This window comes from Sturnira hondurensis, unplaced genomic scaffold, assembly GCF_014824575.4.
Source record: "Sturnira hondurensis isolate 20B ecotype Veracruz unplaced genomic scaffold, ASM1482457v3 Scaffold0008897, whole genome shotgun sequence".
Taxonomy (NCBI): Eukaryota; Metazoa; Chordata; class Mammalia; order Chiroptera; family Phyllostomidae; genus Sturnira; species Sturnira hondurensis.
Genome location: NW_028081528.1, coordinates 2,227,893 through 2,242,376, shown reverse-complemented (window position 1 = coordinate 2,242,376; position 14,484 = coordinate 2,227,893). Strand labels below are relative to the sequence as shown.

The window sequence follows — 14,484 nt, the reverse complement described above, 5'->3', positions numbered from 1 at the left end:
CTGACCCTGGCTGGTATAGCTCAGTGGATTGAGCGCGGGCCTGCGAACCACACGATCGCGGTTCGATTCCCAGTCAGGGCACATGCCTGGGTTGCAGGCCAGTTCCCAGCGGGGGACTCACGAGAGGCAACCATACATTGATATTTCTCTCCTTCTCTCTTTCCCTTCCCCTCTAAAGATAAATAAATAAAATATTTTTTTAAAAAAAACCTGGTTCTGAACTATTTTCACACCTGTTTACTTCATATTTTATATGCAGCCTTTTTGTTTATACAATAAATTTTAATCAAGCCAAAGGAATATAATTTCTTTAATGAGTCATTACAGAAAACTGCATGTGTGCTACAATAGCGCCGTCTTTGACCACATTTCAATGTCTGTTACAGTCTTCATACATAATGTATAGATTTGATAGTAATTCAGAGCTGTTTGGTGAGCAGGACAATAAGTTGGGTCAAAAATTGAGATTTTGCTGTAATACAAGGTGTTGTTATAATGCAGTGAAATCGATTTCCTTAGAAGTCTATTAGGAAAAAGAATGTGTGGACTGTACTGAATACCATTAAAGTAAGTGCACAATTCTGATAAACTCTTGATGGTACACACTCATTTGAAAATATGAAGTTCCAACCAAAGGGGGTAGGTTCAAGGGTAGAAGGTAGGGATGTATGGGGTGGGTGGGGTGAAAATGGAGACAACTGTACTTGAACAACAAAACTATATATATAAATTTCCAAATTGTATGTAATCTTATTACTTTATTGATGTATCTCTATGCATATAGTCTTTGAAACTAAAACAAACCAATGAACCAAAAAAAATACTGTATTTTGCCATGTATAATGCACACTTCTTTGCCCAAATTTTTGAGGGAAAATTAAGGATATGCATTATACATGGGTAGTACTAATTCTGTATCTATATAAATGTTAATTCTTTCATTTATGCTTAATGCATTAAAAGTGTAGCTCTAGAAAGCAATAATGATATCCATATGCAGAATAATAACCTGGAATACAGTAACCGGTTTTGTTTCTAAAAATAAATAAAAAATTGAATTAAAAAATCAAAAGATTTTTTTCCTGAAAGTTTGGGTAAAAAACGTGGGTATATGTTATTCATAGGAGCGCATTATATCCAGTAAATGGTACTTGTCATGTGGCCCTATATCCAAATTAATTTTCTGGACCATCAAGAGAAAAGACAAACTAGCAGATCTTTCTCATAAGACAGATGAATAGAGTCTATGCTGTTTTTATTTTTCAAAACTCAAATGTTTTACCTAACATTCTGAAAAAAACCACTAGACGCAAACTTGTGATCCTAAGCGGGCAAGAAAGAAATGCAGCTGTGAATCACATGTTTGTATTTCTACCAGAGATTATACGGGACTTAGAACTTAACCTTTAGAAAATATGTAGCCCCTTCTGTATCAGTGAGCCTTGTCCTCCCAGCACAGAGGAAAAGACAGGGCCCCTGTACATCGCAGCGAGTGTGCCTGCAGGGCACTCTTTCTTTGGAGGGGCGGAGGGTGGGAAGTCGGGATTTCTCCTAGGGACACCTATTTCTCCATGCAGAGGATGTGTGTGGGTTTACAAAGCCCTTGTTGTTACCCCTCTAGCTGGAGCATTACTGGATATTCTGGTTTAGACTGATTTGAAGAAGCTTCCTGCATTTTTCTGATTCCCTTTTATATCTGTGTTTCTACTCCTTGAGATTGCAATAATCTCAGTTATTGCAGTAATTCAGTCTGTACAGTAACTCTTGATGTTTGCATGGAGCCTAGTTTCTCGGAGTTAAATGTTCTAAGAATTATGGTACCTTCAATTATTTTGAGTAAATAAGATTAAGGACATGTTTATACAGGCAATAAATTACAAAGACATAAACTGAGTAACCTATTATAGTTTTTAGAGTACTTGGTCTCACAAGAGCTACTATTCTATGGTTTTAGTAACTCCCTTGAGGAACAGACCCTCATTTTTGTAGGCATAAATGGTCCATTCACTTGAAAACCTTGCCTTTACTCACAGTTCGATTAAGAGCTGCCCAGTTGCCTTTGAGGCGGACCATTTTCATTACTTCACCCCTTTTCAAGCTGGCGTCGGTCTTCTAGGGAGCATTATAAAAAATGTAATTAACAACCATTCCATAAAGCTAAAGACCTTTAAAAAGCACACAGAAATCCTCCTCAACACACAGTTCGTCTGTTCCTACAGTGCACCTGACGTAGCCGTGTTTGAGTCGAGGTTAAGTGGCTGAATGTTTGTTTTAAACAGGGACTTGGGGAATTGAGCTGCTGCCCAGAATGCAGAGGTTAGAAAGGAGAAAATCGCATTCTCACACTTGCGTGTGCGTGCGCACACAGGCAATGACGGGACTCCAGGGGTCAGGGGGCAGATGTGCGCAAACGATACCGTTTTTGATTGTCAACATGATCTTGAAGCCCAGAATTGTTGATTTAGTAGTTTTTAAAAAATAAAAAAAATTCAAAATGCCACTATATAAATATATTCTAAGGTAGCTGCTCTCTGGGAGATGAGACACATCTGGCTTTCAGACCTACAGGAATATATTTATTTTTCCTTAATAATTAATAAGGATTTTCTTCATATTGTATTACTTTATAATGTTGCAGAGCTTAAGGGAAGGAAAGTAGTTCAAGTATTATCATTTTGTGTGCAGCTATGTAAATGTTTCTGTAAGCTCACCGTTTAGCTCTGTTGATGAAACATTTTGTTTTGTGTGTATTGCTGTATATGATAAAAGAAAGCCTAATTTCTTGACAAACAAAAAATCATTAATCTGAGTTCTATTTGAGATTTTTTGATGTTAAACTTATAAGTTTAAGATCCTATGCTTTTATTATAAATGCTGTATACAAAAATATTGAACAAACAGCTTCAAATGATTATAATTGACTGCAGAAATATAAATGGCCAATTAATGAGTCTTCACTACTGCAGTTGATTTTTGGTATGTTATGGTAGGGAAAGTTGTCAACAAATTTACCACCAGTGATTCCGATTATACTTTGTTCATGAAGTCTAATGATTTATTATTGAGTGCTATATTTTAAGTAAAACACATTATATATCAATCTAGGCGTCTCAAAAATAAGTAGAACTCATATTTTTTTAAAGATTTTATTTATTTATCTTAGAGGGGAAGGGAAGGAGAGAGAGAGAGAAAGATCAATGTACGGTTGCCTCTGGTGTGTCCCCTGCCGGGAACTGGCCTGCAACCCAGGCATTCGATTCCCTGACTGGGAATCGAACTGCGATCGTGTGGTTCGCAGGCCCACGCTCAATCCACTGAGCTATACCAGCCAGGGCTAAAACTCATATTTTAACTTCACAAGAACACTAGTTTACATAAAACTTCCAAGTAGGAGACTAGGCTTGTGTTTTATGTAAATTAACAAGTTTTCTTTTTTATGTCTAAAGAAAAGGATCTAATTCACGCACTCTGCTACCTGTGGTTCCCTAACATTTACATTACCCAGAATGGGTATTTAGCTGTAACACACTGGTTAACAAATACTGGCTTTCTGCTCTGTGTGTACAATTGTACCCAGGGCACGCACATTTCACATTACTGTTACGTCACTGGAATTTTACAGCTGTCCGGTGCAGACCTCCTGCAGGTCATCTACCCCATAACAAAGTCAGTAAGAAGGAAATATGCCTCACTAGTTTAATTTGTGCATATATGGGAAGTTCGGGACTCAATGCTTCACATTTAATAGTTCTAATATGCTTCCTTATAAAGCTATTTTTGCTTTTCTTTTTGATCTATTTTCATTACTATGGATGGTTAGAACATTAGGAAGGAAATTTTCTACAAAGAAATGTAGTTAATCAGAAAGGAATACACCTTTTATTTTTAGACTTATTTCTATAAAAATCTCACTTCCTTATAATTAATAAGAATTAATGAGCGCTGTAGTTCTTTTAGCCAGGACATTCTAAAGCTCAGTAATGTTAACTAAAAGTGGGGATTGCTCATTGATTGGATTCTGTACATAAAGGGTATGCAAATATGCCATCTTTATCTTTAGTAAAAGTACTTTTAACAATAGAGATACCAAACCAGGACTCTGAGTAGCTAACTAACACCCTGATTTAGCTAGATGGCAGATCCTGTGATAACTTTGATGTACAGAGTTCCAAGAAATTCCACAATATTAGGGTCCCTCTGTATTAGTTTTATAACTCTAAGGCCATTTGCATTCTAATTTGAATTAAGATAGTAATATTTGGTAATCTTTTAAAATCAACTGAAGCTGCATACCTAATTTTTATGTGGAAAAGTTTCTCATGGGATTCCTAAGCTCATTAGAATTTCTTCTAGATCGTGATGCTTATAAATGAGAATCCTCTGCTGGCAGAAGAAGCAGCTCTGAATAAATGCTACAAGGTGATGGATTTGATTTGTGAGAAGTGTATGAAGCAGAGAGACATGAATGAAGTATTGGCTGTGAAAATGCATTACATCAGCTGTATCTTTCAGAAATGTATTAACTTCTTAAAAGATGGAGAGAATAAACTGGACACTCTGATCAAAAGGTACTGTTTTTACCACGTCATGTGTAAAATCCAGTCAAACAGATAATGTTTTATTATGTGAAGCCTTGTTAGAGATTTCAAGTATAAGTAATTTAGCAGCAGTTGTTACAGTTGGGATCACATTCAGTCTATAAGAAACAAGAATAATGTTATACTTAGACGGTGAACTGGTTATTTTGTTCTGTACTCTTTGTAATGTGGTTAGCTCCAGTTCCAGGTGAGGAGTGAGGTTTGGAGAGGTTAAANAGTGTATGAAGCAGAGAGACATGAATGAAGTATTGGCTGTGAAAATGCATTACATCAGCTGTATCTTTCAGAAATGTATTAACTTCTTAAAAGATGGAGAGAATAAACTGGACACTCTGATCAAAAGGTACTGTTTTTACCACGTCATGTGTAAAATCCAGTCAAACGGATAATGTTTTATTATGTGAAGCCTTGTTAGAGATTTCAAGTGTAAGTAATTTAGCAGCAGTTGTTACAGTTGGGATCACATTCAGTCTGTAAGAAACAAGAATAATGTTATACTTAGACGGTGAACTGGTTATTTTGTTCTCTACTCTTTGTAATGTTGTTAGCTCCAGTTCCAGGTGAGGAGTGAGGTTTGGAGAGGTTAAAGAGCGTGCGTAAGATCATACACCTAGAGAGTGGCTCAAGACCAAATGTGAGGACAGGTGTGCTATGCCACAGGTTCCTAACTGCACTGTGTCTCTAACACTGTACCTGGGACAGCTGTGTGTTACCTTTGTTCTCTGCTCACCTGGGATCAAATTCTCCAGTTTTACTGAGAAAAGTGAACTAAGTTGGAAGGGTGTGACTTGGTGAGAGTTTTCATTCTTTGTACAAAGAAGTGACCCGGTAATAAGTAACTAGCTAATCTGATAACAGTGTTTAGCGTATTTTATGGCAGGGGTCACTTTTACAAGTACTTCTTCAGGCCCTAAGCCTGATAAGGCCCGGCCTAGAGAAGGGAGACAGGCAGTTTGAATTGAGTCTAATCATCGTGATTTGAAAAGACAGTGACAATCTTAAATAGCCAAGAAGAAACTACTAACAGTTCATGGGGAGGAAATGCTTAGTGATTCAACTCCAGTTACGTTTTTAAAACTACCTTTCAGCCTGTTGAAAGGCCGTCCCTCTGACGGCTTTCCGGTGTATCAAGAAAAGCTCATCAGAGAGAGCATCAGGAAATTCCCCTGCTGCGAAGCCACCCTCCTGCAGCAGCTGGTGCAGAGCATCGCTCCTGTGGAAATCGTAAGCTCTCACTCCGTTACCCTTGTCAGGGAGACCTCATTCGCATGTCGCGTGTAGTTAAAGACACAGTCTCTTTGCAGTCGTGATTTAATAAAGGGAATAACTATTATCTTAGAAAAATTTCAGGAACAGATGTGGACAGGTCTGCCTGCTAATAACCCTGTTTCTGTTTATCCATTCCACTCCTCTCCTTCCATTTATGGGGCTCGAGGTTTAATAAACAGTGTTTCCCTATGTTGGAATGTAGATGGTTCCAGTGAAAACTGGCATTTTTAAATACCTGTGTGAACGTGTAAAGGTGGAAACACATCTGCGATGTAATACAGAGGCACAAATGTTCACTTGTAGCTTGTGAAAAACCACCACCAAGTCCCACACTCAGTGAAGGCAGGCATTGGATGTCGAGGAGGACGGGCTTGGTCAGCGGAGATGTGGAGGGATGAGTCGTGCCTCATTGCATGTGCTGATAAACAGTCTCAGAGTACATTCCAGCTTCTTATATTCTACCCGCTGCCTCCGACATTATACATTCTCCATTCTTAAAAAGAAATCTGTCTCTACTTTGCAGCTGTGGGAAGTAAATTTTAACTTTATTTTCTGTTCTTTAAATTACTTAGTGCCCCACTGTCCTGTATTTATTTAAGTAGCATTTCATAAGGCACTCCCTGCCTTCACTATTTTGAATAGTTTTCTGTTCACCTTCTCTATACATCATGCTGATAAATTTCAATCAAAGCCTTTATCAGCCTTGTCTGTAAGGCCAGAACTTGATCCTGACACTAGTCCTGCCCATGGCTCCCTCCCTTCCTCTGGCAACACCAGCCCTTTTCTCTCATCCCTAGGGTGTAGTGTCACTCTCCGTGTGCATCAAGACTAGGAACTGGCGCCGGGTGATTTTTTATACATTAAGACTTCACCTGTTCAGAACCATGAAATACGAACGACCTGAGCAGACAAGGTGATCTCAGGAAGTTCATGCCTTGATTTATGTGTAAGAACGCTTCATAATTTCCCATAGAGATCTTTTACCCCTTCTAATATGCTGGGCTACTTAGTATTTAACCTTTTGGAAAATTAAAGTTAGCCAATTATGGGGCTGGTTTATTAATTATGAATGTGTTGGCTGTACATACCAAACTCCAGCCAACTGTGAATTCAATAAATAAGGGTTTACTTATTTATTATACTCAGAAGCCCCAAAATAGTCAGACCAGATCTGGCACAATGGCTCAAAAATAAATGGATTAGGGACCCAAACATTCTCCCTCTCAATATTCTTTAGCCGTATAGATTTTCATACTCATGCTTATGAGCTCACGTTGCAAGGCATCTGCTGCTCTCCCTCCAAGCCCACATCGCTATCCCAGGCAGGCCGAAAGGGAAGGGGCTCTGTAGCTGGGAAACACGAGCTTTCCCGGACACCCACCGCCTGTGCTGCATGACCACTCTGAGCTGCTCAGTCATCTGGGAATGTGCGTAATTTTTGGCTGGTCTGTTCTGAACAAAATTATGCTTCTATTAGTAAGGAAGTGGGGGAAATGGCTATCAGAGAAACAGCTAGCAATGGCTGCTACGGGGCATTTCCACCATTACCATGTGGTAGTTGACCTTCTGCATTCAAGGGGGAAAACAGAACTAAAAATAGTAGCCCAGAGTCCTTTAAAAAAAGTTAAAGCAGATCAGTGTAGAGGTCAACAATTCATCGTCTTAGTCCTGCGTCATAGAATAATGTACTTAGAGTTTATGGAGTGTGATTGTTCATCCTTGTGATCTGCGTCATTGAAAGGAGGTTTATTAATAAAGATAAAATAGCATTTAATGCATTTTAGAAAAACTTCTGTTTAAAATTTTTGTCCTTTAAGAGTTACATATTCTGCTTTGTGGAAAACTTTATGTGGAAGGCTTGTGGTTTTGAGTGTCCCAGACAGCCGCTGTTGACTGCCTGGTGCGTTCTGTGAATACTACAAGTTCATAAGCCTTGAAGCAGTGCTAACCTTTTTCCATAACGTGGTGGTTCTCTGGCTGGCCCCGTCTGACAGTGCTGGTGCCAGGGCCTGCTGCAGAGGTTTTGTTTTTTATTTTAATTTTTTATTTAAAAATATTTTTATCCTCACCTGAAGATATATGGATATGTTTATTGATTTTTTTTTTAGAGAAAGATGGGGGGGGGGGAGGGAAATGTTGATGCGAGAGAGAAACACCAGTCTGTTGCCTCCTGTGTATACCTGTATGCATTGACCTGTGTACCAGGATCCAGCCCCGGTGTGCAGGTCAGCGCCCCAGCCCCCTGAGCCGCCTGGCCAGGGCTGCTGCCAAGGCTTTGATTCCCTCTGCTTAGTGTGGAGTTCTGGCTTCTGTCTGTCACAGAGTCCAGCAGGAAGTGCAAGGCTTTACTTCAGCCTTAGATTAAAGCTATTTTGCTTTATCAACTCACAGTGTATATTTTAACTTCTGGAAGGCTAGGTAATGTCTCTGATTTTAGCAGCTAGGTAAAATCAAAGGATACACTGAATAATAGTGTCCTGTTTGTTTTTAGGCTGAATGTCTTCCATAGGTGGGGCTTTGGTACCTAAACAGACTCTTATTTAACAAAGTAGATGACAAGACTTCATAGAGCAAGAAAGAGTTCTTGTCATCTAATAGAGACGAGAAGATTCCATGTGGTTACTTAGCTGCGTCATCACTTGTTTCTGCAGCAATAGTTCATATTAACAGCTGTGCTTCCAGCAAAATAGCCTTTAGTTTTATCCTTGGCTACATCTGTGAGAATGTTGCTGTGTTCTCACTCCCACAAACATTCCATTTGGGGGGGGTTGGATTTTGAATGTGTCTCAGGTAATTTTGTGAAAAAACATTTGAACATTAAAGTGTAATTGTTATTAATCTTTGAATAATTTGTAATCCGTGGATTTGTGGACCTGTTTATTGTGTGGTCCAGTAGTCTACTGCTGAAGAAAAAAAAAATTTACATAGATTAATAAGTATTTAGTGTAACATTAAGTACCAGTGATTCTCAAACTTTGGTATGTTTCAGCGCTACCTGTAATGAACAGGTAGACGGACCACCTTAGAGATTCCAATTTAGGAGGTGTGGGATGGCGGACTGGTCTGAGTTGTAAACAAACTCTGATACATACTGTCACTTGGGCACAGCTGCTTCGTTCCTGGTACAATGCAGTGACTTAAATACCTAGTGTCTGAGGTTTCATTTCACCGATTTTTCCACCATTATACTACCTGCATTCCAAAAGAGGATTCTTAGCATTTTAATAAGGAAGGGAACCCGGCCATTATATTTGTTTTCAGAAGGAGCGTAACAATTTCAAAATGAAACACTTACTAAATCTTTTGAATATTTTGTTTGACTATTTTGAGCATGTATATAACAGTATAAACAATGTTGTAAGGAAATCTCACTCAGAGTTTATTGCCCTGTATCAGAAATCATTGCGGGTTTATGGGATAATCCTAATTGAAAAATACTTTTATTTTAGAAGGCGGCCAACTTTTTCTTTTTGAATATTTGGAACCATGACTTACCTTCCATATACTTTTTGTAGCCAAAGGTATACTCGAAAATATATTTGTCATTTTGTCATAGATAAGTCTGTGTCATCTTTAGCCTTGATGATTTTGTCTCTTGCATGCCTGCTTTTATACAACATTGTTCCGGAGACGTCGTCTCAGTAGTATTTCGTGTGATTCTAGAGTGTTTTTTCTCTTTATACTCACTGTAGGGTTCTGAACCCACTGCATTCTCTGTGCTTACTCAAGCCATCACTGGTCAGGTGGGCTTTGTGGATGTGGAATTTTGTACCACCTGTGGAGAAAGGGGAGCGAGTAAGAGATGCTCAGTATGCAAAATGGTAAGAATGAAGTTCTTTGAAGTTCACTAACACCTGGTTTAAATTTCATCCAATTTGATAATTGAGTTTAATATTCTGTAATATAATGGTTGACATTAGTTTTTTTAATAAATTCTGATATATTCGATAAAAAGTATTGCATCTAATACTTAAAAGTAATTTGGAAGAGAACTTAAAATAAATGTAGTTCTGTGCCCAATCTTTGGCCAGACGCCCAGGCTGCCCTAACTATTGTGTCAACTGCCCCAAATAAAGAAGGATGTGACCAAATGAATATGAGAAAATAAAAGATCATAGATAGAGGACTGAGGCCCGTGCAGAAATGAGAACCTAGCATAGGACAGTTTATAAATATACAGTCTTAAGTACTGTGATACTGACTTTAATCTCTTCACCAGCTCTTCCTCGTAGCACTGGAACTCCCTTCTCGGTGTCACCACCTGTGAGCTCTCTGCTCTGTACCACCTACTTCTGCCAGATTATCTTCACGAGGGCAGTTCTTCACAATAACATTTGCTTGCGGTTTTCCTCACATTCAGATATTGCACACGTGTGTGTCTGTACCTTTGCCTTACTCTACAATGTTAATTTCCTATTGTTTTTTTTTTTTAAAGATTTTATTTATTTATTTATTTTTTAGAGGGGAAGGAGAGAGGGAGAGAAACATCAATGTATGGTTGCCTTTTGTGCATCCCCTGCTGGTAGTTAGCCTGCAAGGAACCGGTTTGCAATCCAGGCATGTGCCCTGACTGGGAATCCAACTGCGATCATCTGGTTCGCAGGCCCGCGCTCAATCCACTGAGCTACGCCAGCCAGGGCTGTTTTTAAGGTTGTCATTATTCAGCATATTCTTCTGTAACCCATCACATTCTGCTGTAACCTACTTCTCCAGTTTTATCTCCTTTGATTACTTACTTCTCTGAGTCTTAGTTTCCTTACATGCAAAATGGGGCTAGAGTTCTTGTGAGGATTAAATGAGACTGTAAGAGGCAACCATTGCTGCATATAAAAACACTCCAAAATTCAGTATTTAAAACAAGAACTATTACTTCTCCCATGTCTGTAGTTGGCTGGGCTCAGCCAGGGCACTTCTGTTCCATGTGTCTCTCATGCTCCTCAGACCAGCAGGCCCGGCTGAGCATGTTGTCATGGTGATGGCAGAAGCATCAGTCCACAGGTAGAGTCACTTATGAGGCCTTGAAACTGCCACGCTATGTGTCGTTTTATTTGGCCAAAACAAGTCATGTGGCCAAATTTAAAGTCAGTTTTCCTCCCCTTCCGCAAAAGAAGATTTCATGGGAAAGTGTATGCATGCCAGGAAGAATAAGAATTGGGCCCATAGTACAACCAACACCATTAATGTGTAAGGGGCAACCAGAAATGCTTGGCATATAATCTGACAAATGTCTAAGCTTCATTTACACGAACTTCTTGCTGTCCTTGAACATGTCATTCACTTCCCCTTTCCTTCATTTTTGTACAAGATATTCCCTGCACTTGGAATGCTTTTCTCAGTTCTTTGCCTACTCATTCCTCCAGCTGGAGTGAGTCATTGATTCCTGTGTGTTCCCATTGCTGTTACATCCTCTGCTGGGACATGTGTTTGGTTCCCTACATGCTGTTCCACCCTCTTTCTCTAGCCCAGCTTCACCTGAGACAACAGCTGGCACTGTCCCAATCCTGGCACATAGTAGGTTCTTAGATAAATCATTTATTAAGAGTTTTTGGTAGACCATTTGTTATATATCCATTATTTTTTTTAAAGTGTAAGCTAAAATTACAATTACAAATTAATATACATATACACATCATGGTTTTAAAATACAGGAAAATTAACATTTTGACAGCTTAGGTCTTAATCTAATGTCACAATTTGAAAAATTCTGTAATCACAGCTCTTGAAATGAAAATATAACTGCAATTGCTTTCAGGTAATATACTGCGATCAGACCTGCCAGAAAACACACTGGTTTGCGCATAAGAAAATCTGTAAGAATCTCAAGGACATTTATGAGAAACAACAGTTGGAAGCTGCCAAAGAAAAGAGTGAAGAGGAGAACAGTATGTACATAAAAACCAAGCTGGTACTGCTTCTTAGTGGGAAGAGGAGTGATAGATGACATTGTTAACACACAGGCCCACAGAAATGGAGTCTTTTCAGGGGGACCAGCGAAGCTTGGGGGTGACTAACGTAAGGATCACACTTATGTGTGATCTCACATGTGTCCCTATTTTGAATCCCTGTTTGGGGGGATAATGTAGAGGATATAGGCAGCCTAGCTTTTGCTGGAAAAAGAAGATAAAGCTGTGATTTTATTGCACATCCTGCTCTCTGGCTGCCCTAGAACTGGGGGCTCTTAGTTAACCATTTACTTACACTCTGTGCACAGGATTTTAAGGTCTTTGAATAAGGGATAATTAAATTTCCCCTAATGGCCACCCAAAGACTTGAAGGTTGTAAAGCTTTTAAATTTCTTAACTAAAACACTTTAGGTGAAATTAGAGCAGATTTATGAATTTCACTTGAATTGCAGATCTACTAATGCACAGGTGACATTTCTACAAGTGTCAGAGCAGTGAATTCCACGGTATTTTTCCTCTCCCTCCCTCATGAAGCACCTGACTCATCTGGGTCAGAAAGAGTGAGTTGCTTCAGCAGTGATTGGCTATTGGGAAGGGTAAGCCACCCCCACTCCCATGCCGCACCCCAGAGTATGTATCGCTGCGGAGAGCTTGTCGTTTGAAAAGGTTGCCCAGATGACTGATGCGAAGCACTTGTGCCCTCACCCTTCAGGGGCCATGTCTCCTTCACCACTTGGCTGAGAAACAACTATTAGTGGGGTTGGATAATTTCTTCCAAGTCAAATCTAATTTGTGTAAGTAAACTGTTCAGAAAATAGGTCAGGCTTTCTGACAGCATGTTTTCTCCTATTTTTCTGGACACAACTTGTATCCTGTGTGTCGAGGACAGGATAACATAGCTGGTTATGTTCTGTACAAGTCAAGGGAGAGAGAAGAGGATTGTTGGTAGAGTGGGAACTCCCTCCCCTTTGTTGAACATCAGCACGTGCCGCACACTGTTCTAAGTGTTACAAACACCTTTGTCTGCCACAAGTGTAGGTTTTATTGTCCCCCACGCTGCAGGTAAGGAGACAGCTCTGCACAGACAGTTAATCCATGGACATCAAGCTTGTTCGAGGTACAGGTGTATCTGCATGGTAACTCTGTCAGATCCCAGACCACAGTCCTGGGTTCAGTGCCTGACATTGGAGCCCGAGCCCTGAGTTCAAATGCCAGTTTTGGTGCTTTACTAGCTGTAAGCTTTGAGCAAGTTAGCAAAGTCCTCTCTTCTCAGTGTCCGCATCTGTAAAATAATAATAGATACTTTACCTCTTGTGGTTGTTATAGAGATAAAATAACAACAGAAAGCACTTAGAACAGTGTCTGGCACGTGATAAAAACAAAATGACTTGTTTTTCTTTTCATCATCAGATGGCAAACTCGATGTCAACTCTAATTGTGTTCATGAAGAGCAGCCAGAGGCCGAAACTGCCATCCCCCAAGAGGATAGCGACCCTAAAGATTCTGTGGAAGGGGAGAAAGAATCTCTCCGGTGCGATGCTGGGTCAGAATGCTCACAGGATGCTGCCACGGGACCACTGGCATCTGAGGAGTGAAAGCCAGAGCACATGCTAGCGAGGATGGTCCTCACCCTGGCAGTGGCTGGAAAACTCGTGACCGTGTCCCCATTGCCTTGTGACACCCACGTGACACTGGGGCAGGACTTCATAGAATAGATGCTTTCCAGCAAAGTTGTGTCTACCACACTCTGATTCCCACTGGATTATGTTCTATAATTGGACAGATATTCCTATGGGAAAAATATTTTCAAAAAACAGGAGAAACATTTCTATTTCCTTTCTGCGGCCAGCTTTCCAAAGGGAAAAAGAAATCCCCTTGAAGAAGACACATGGGCTCTAGGGAGCAAAGGGTCAAGTGGAACAGGTGTAGGAAAGAGGAGATTTTCAAGAAAGAAAAATGTTATAGCTACAGACATAGGTATTTAAAAATATAACTTATGTGTGAATAAAATGCATATAAGTAGCATTTATAGTAGTGAAGTTCTACCTGTTAGGGTGTCACGGAATGAAGAGAGGCTGTGTGTTTAAGGATCTTTGCCATAGTCCAGCTAATTATAGTTTTGTATAGAAATGATCTTGAGCAGTCTGAACTTTATGTACTTCCTGCAGTGATGTTTTATCTGCATACAATATTCGTACTTTCAGAAAGGCCACACACCCCCAGAAGAAACGAAGGCTTGCCAGAGTTATCTCAGCATGTGCATTAAAAGGAATGTGTCACGGTTTTCTCATTAAGCATGTCTGAGCGTACCGTTAACACGGTGCTTGTACTAGTTCATGTGCCATGCTCACTTGAATGGCTGGCTTTTATCTGCCTATGTGCTTTTCAAGTGACCCTTCCTGTTCAGAAACTGATTTATAGCTGTCATTTATAGAATGTTCTGGCGCCGGTTTTCAGAGTGTGCAGTATTTAAACAGTGTGATAGCTGAAGATAGGGCTGTGTTTCATAGTTTCGTGTTGATTGTAAAATAAATTGTGCCTATTAATATAACCAGCTCACGTCTTGTTTCATAGTTTACTGCTGTCGGGGTGATAAATATTAGAGAAATTAACAAATTTTAGGAAACTTGGCAAATATTGGGGAACAAAGTAGTAATTATTTTCATGTGTACAGTTACAAATCAAAATAACTAGAATTCTCACCTCACTTCACT

The 14,484-nt window shown here is 39.7% G+C and overlaps 1 protein-coding gene across 4 annotated transcripts in view; it reads left to right on the top strand.

Moving 5' to 3' along the window:
- The window catches only part of ANKMY2 (ankyrin repeat and MYND domain containing 2), a 32,566-nt gene extending 18,082 nt beyond the window's left edge, over positions 1 to 14,484 (top strand). For 2 of the 4 annotated variants that reach the window (XM_037056261.1, XM_037056264.1), the window contains exons 6-11: positions 4,354 to 4,461; positions 4,835 to 4,941; positions 5,687 to 5,822; positions 9,560 to 9,688; positions 11,620 to 11,749; positions 13,181 to 14,484. In XM_037056261.1, coding sequence (XP_036912156.1) covers positions 4,354 to 4,461; positions 4,835 to 4,941; positions 5,687 to 5,822; positions 9,560 to 9,688; positions 11,620 to 11,749; positions 13,181 to 13,365 — 795 coding nt within the window. In that variant the 3' untranslated portion in view covers positions 13,366 to 14,484. Of the gene's footprint in view, positions 1 to 4,353; positions 4,569 to 4,834; positions 4,942 to 5,686; positions 5,823 to 9,559; positions 9,689 to 11,619; positions 11,750 to 13,180 lie in introns of all 4 variants that reach the window. The other 2 variants (XM_037056262.1, XM_037056263.1) reach the window with 2 other exon arrangements.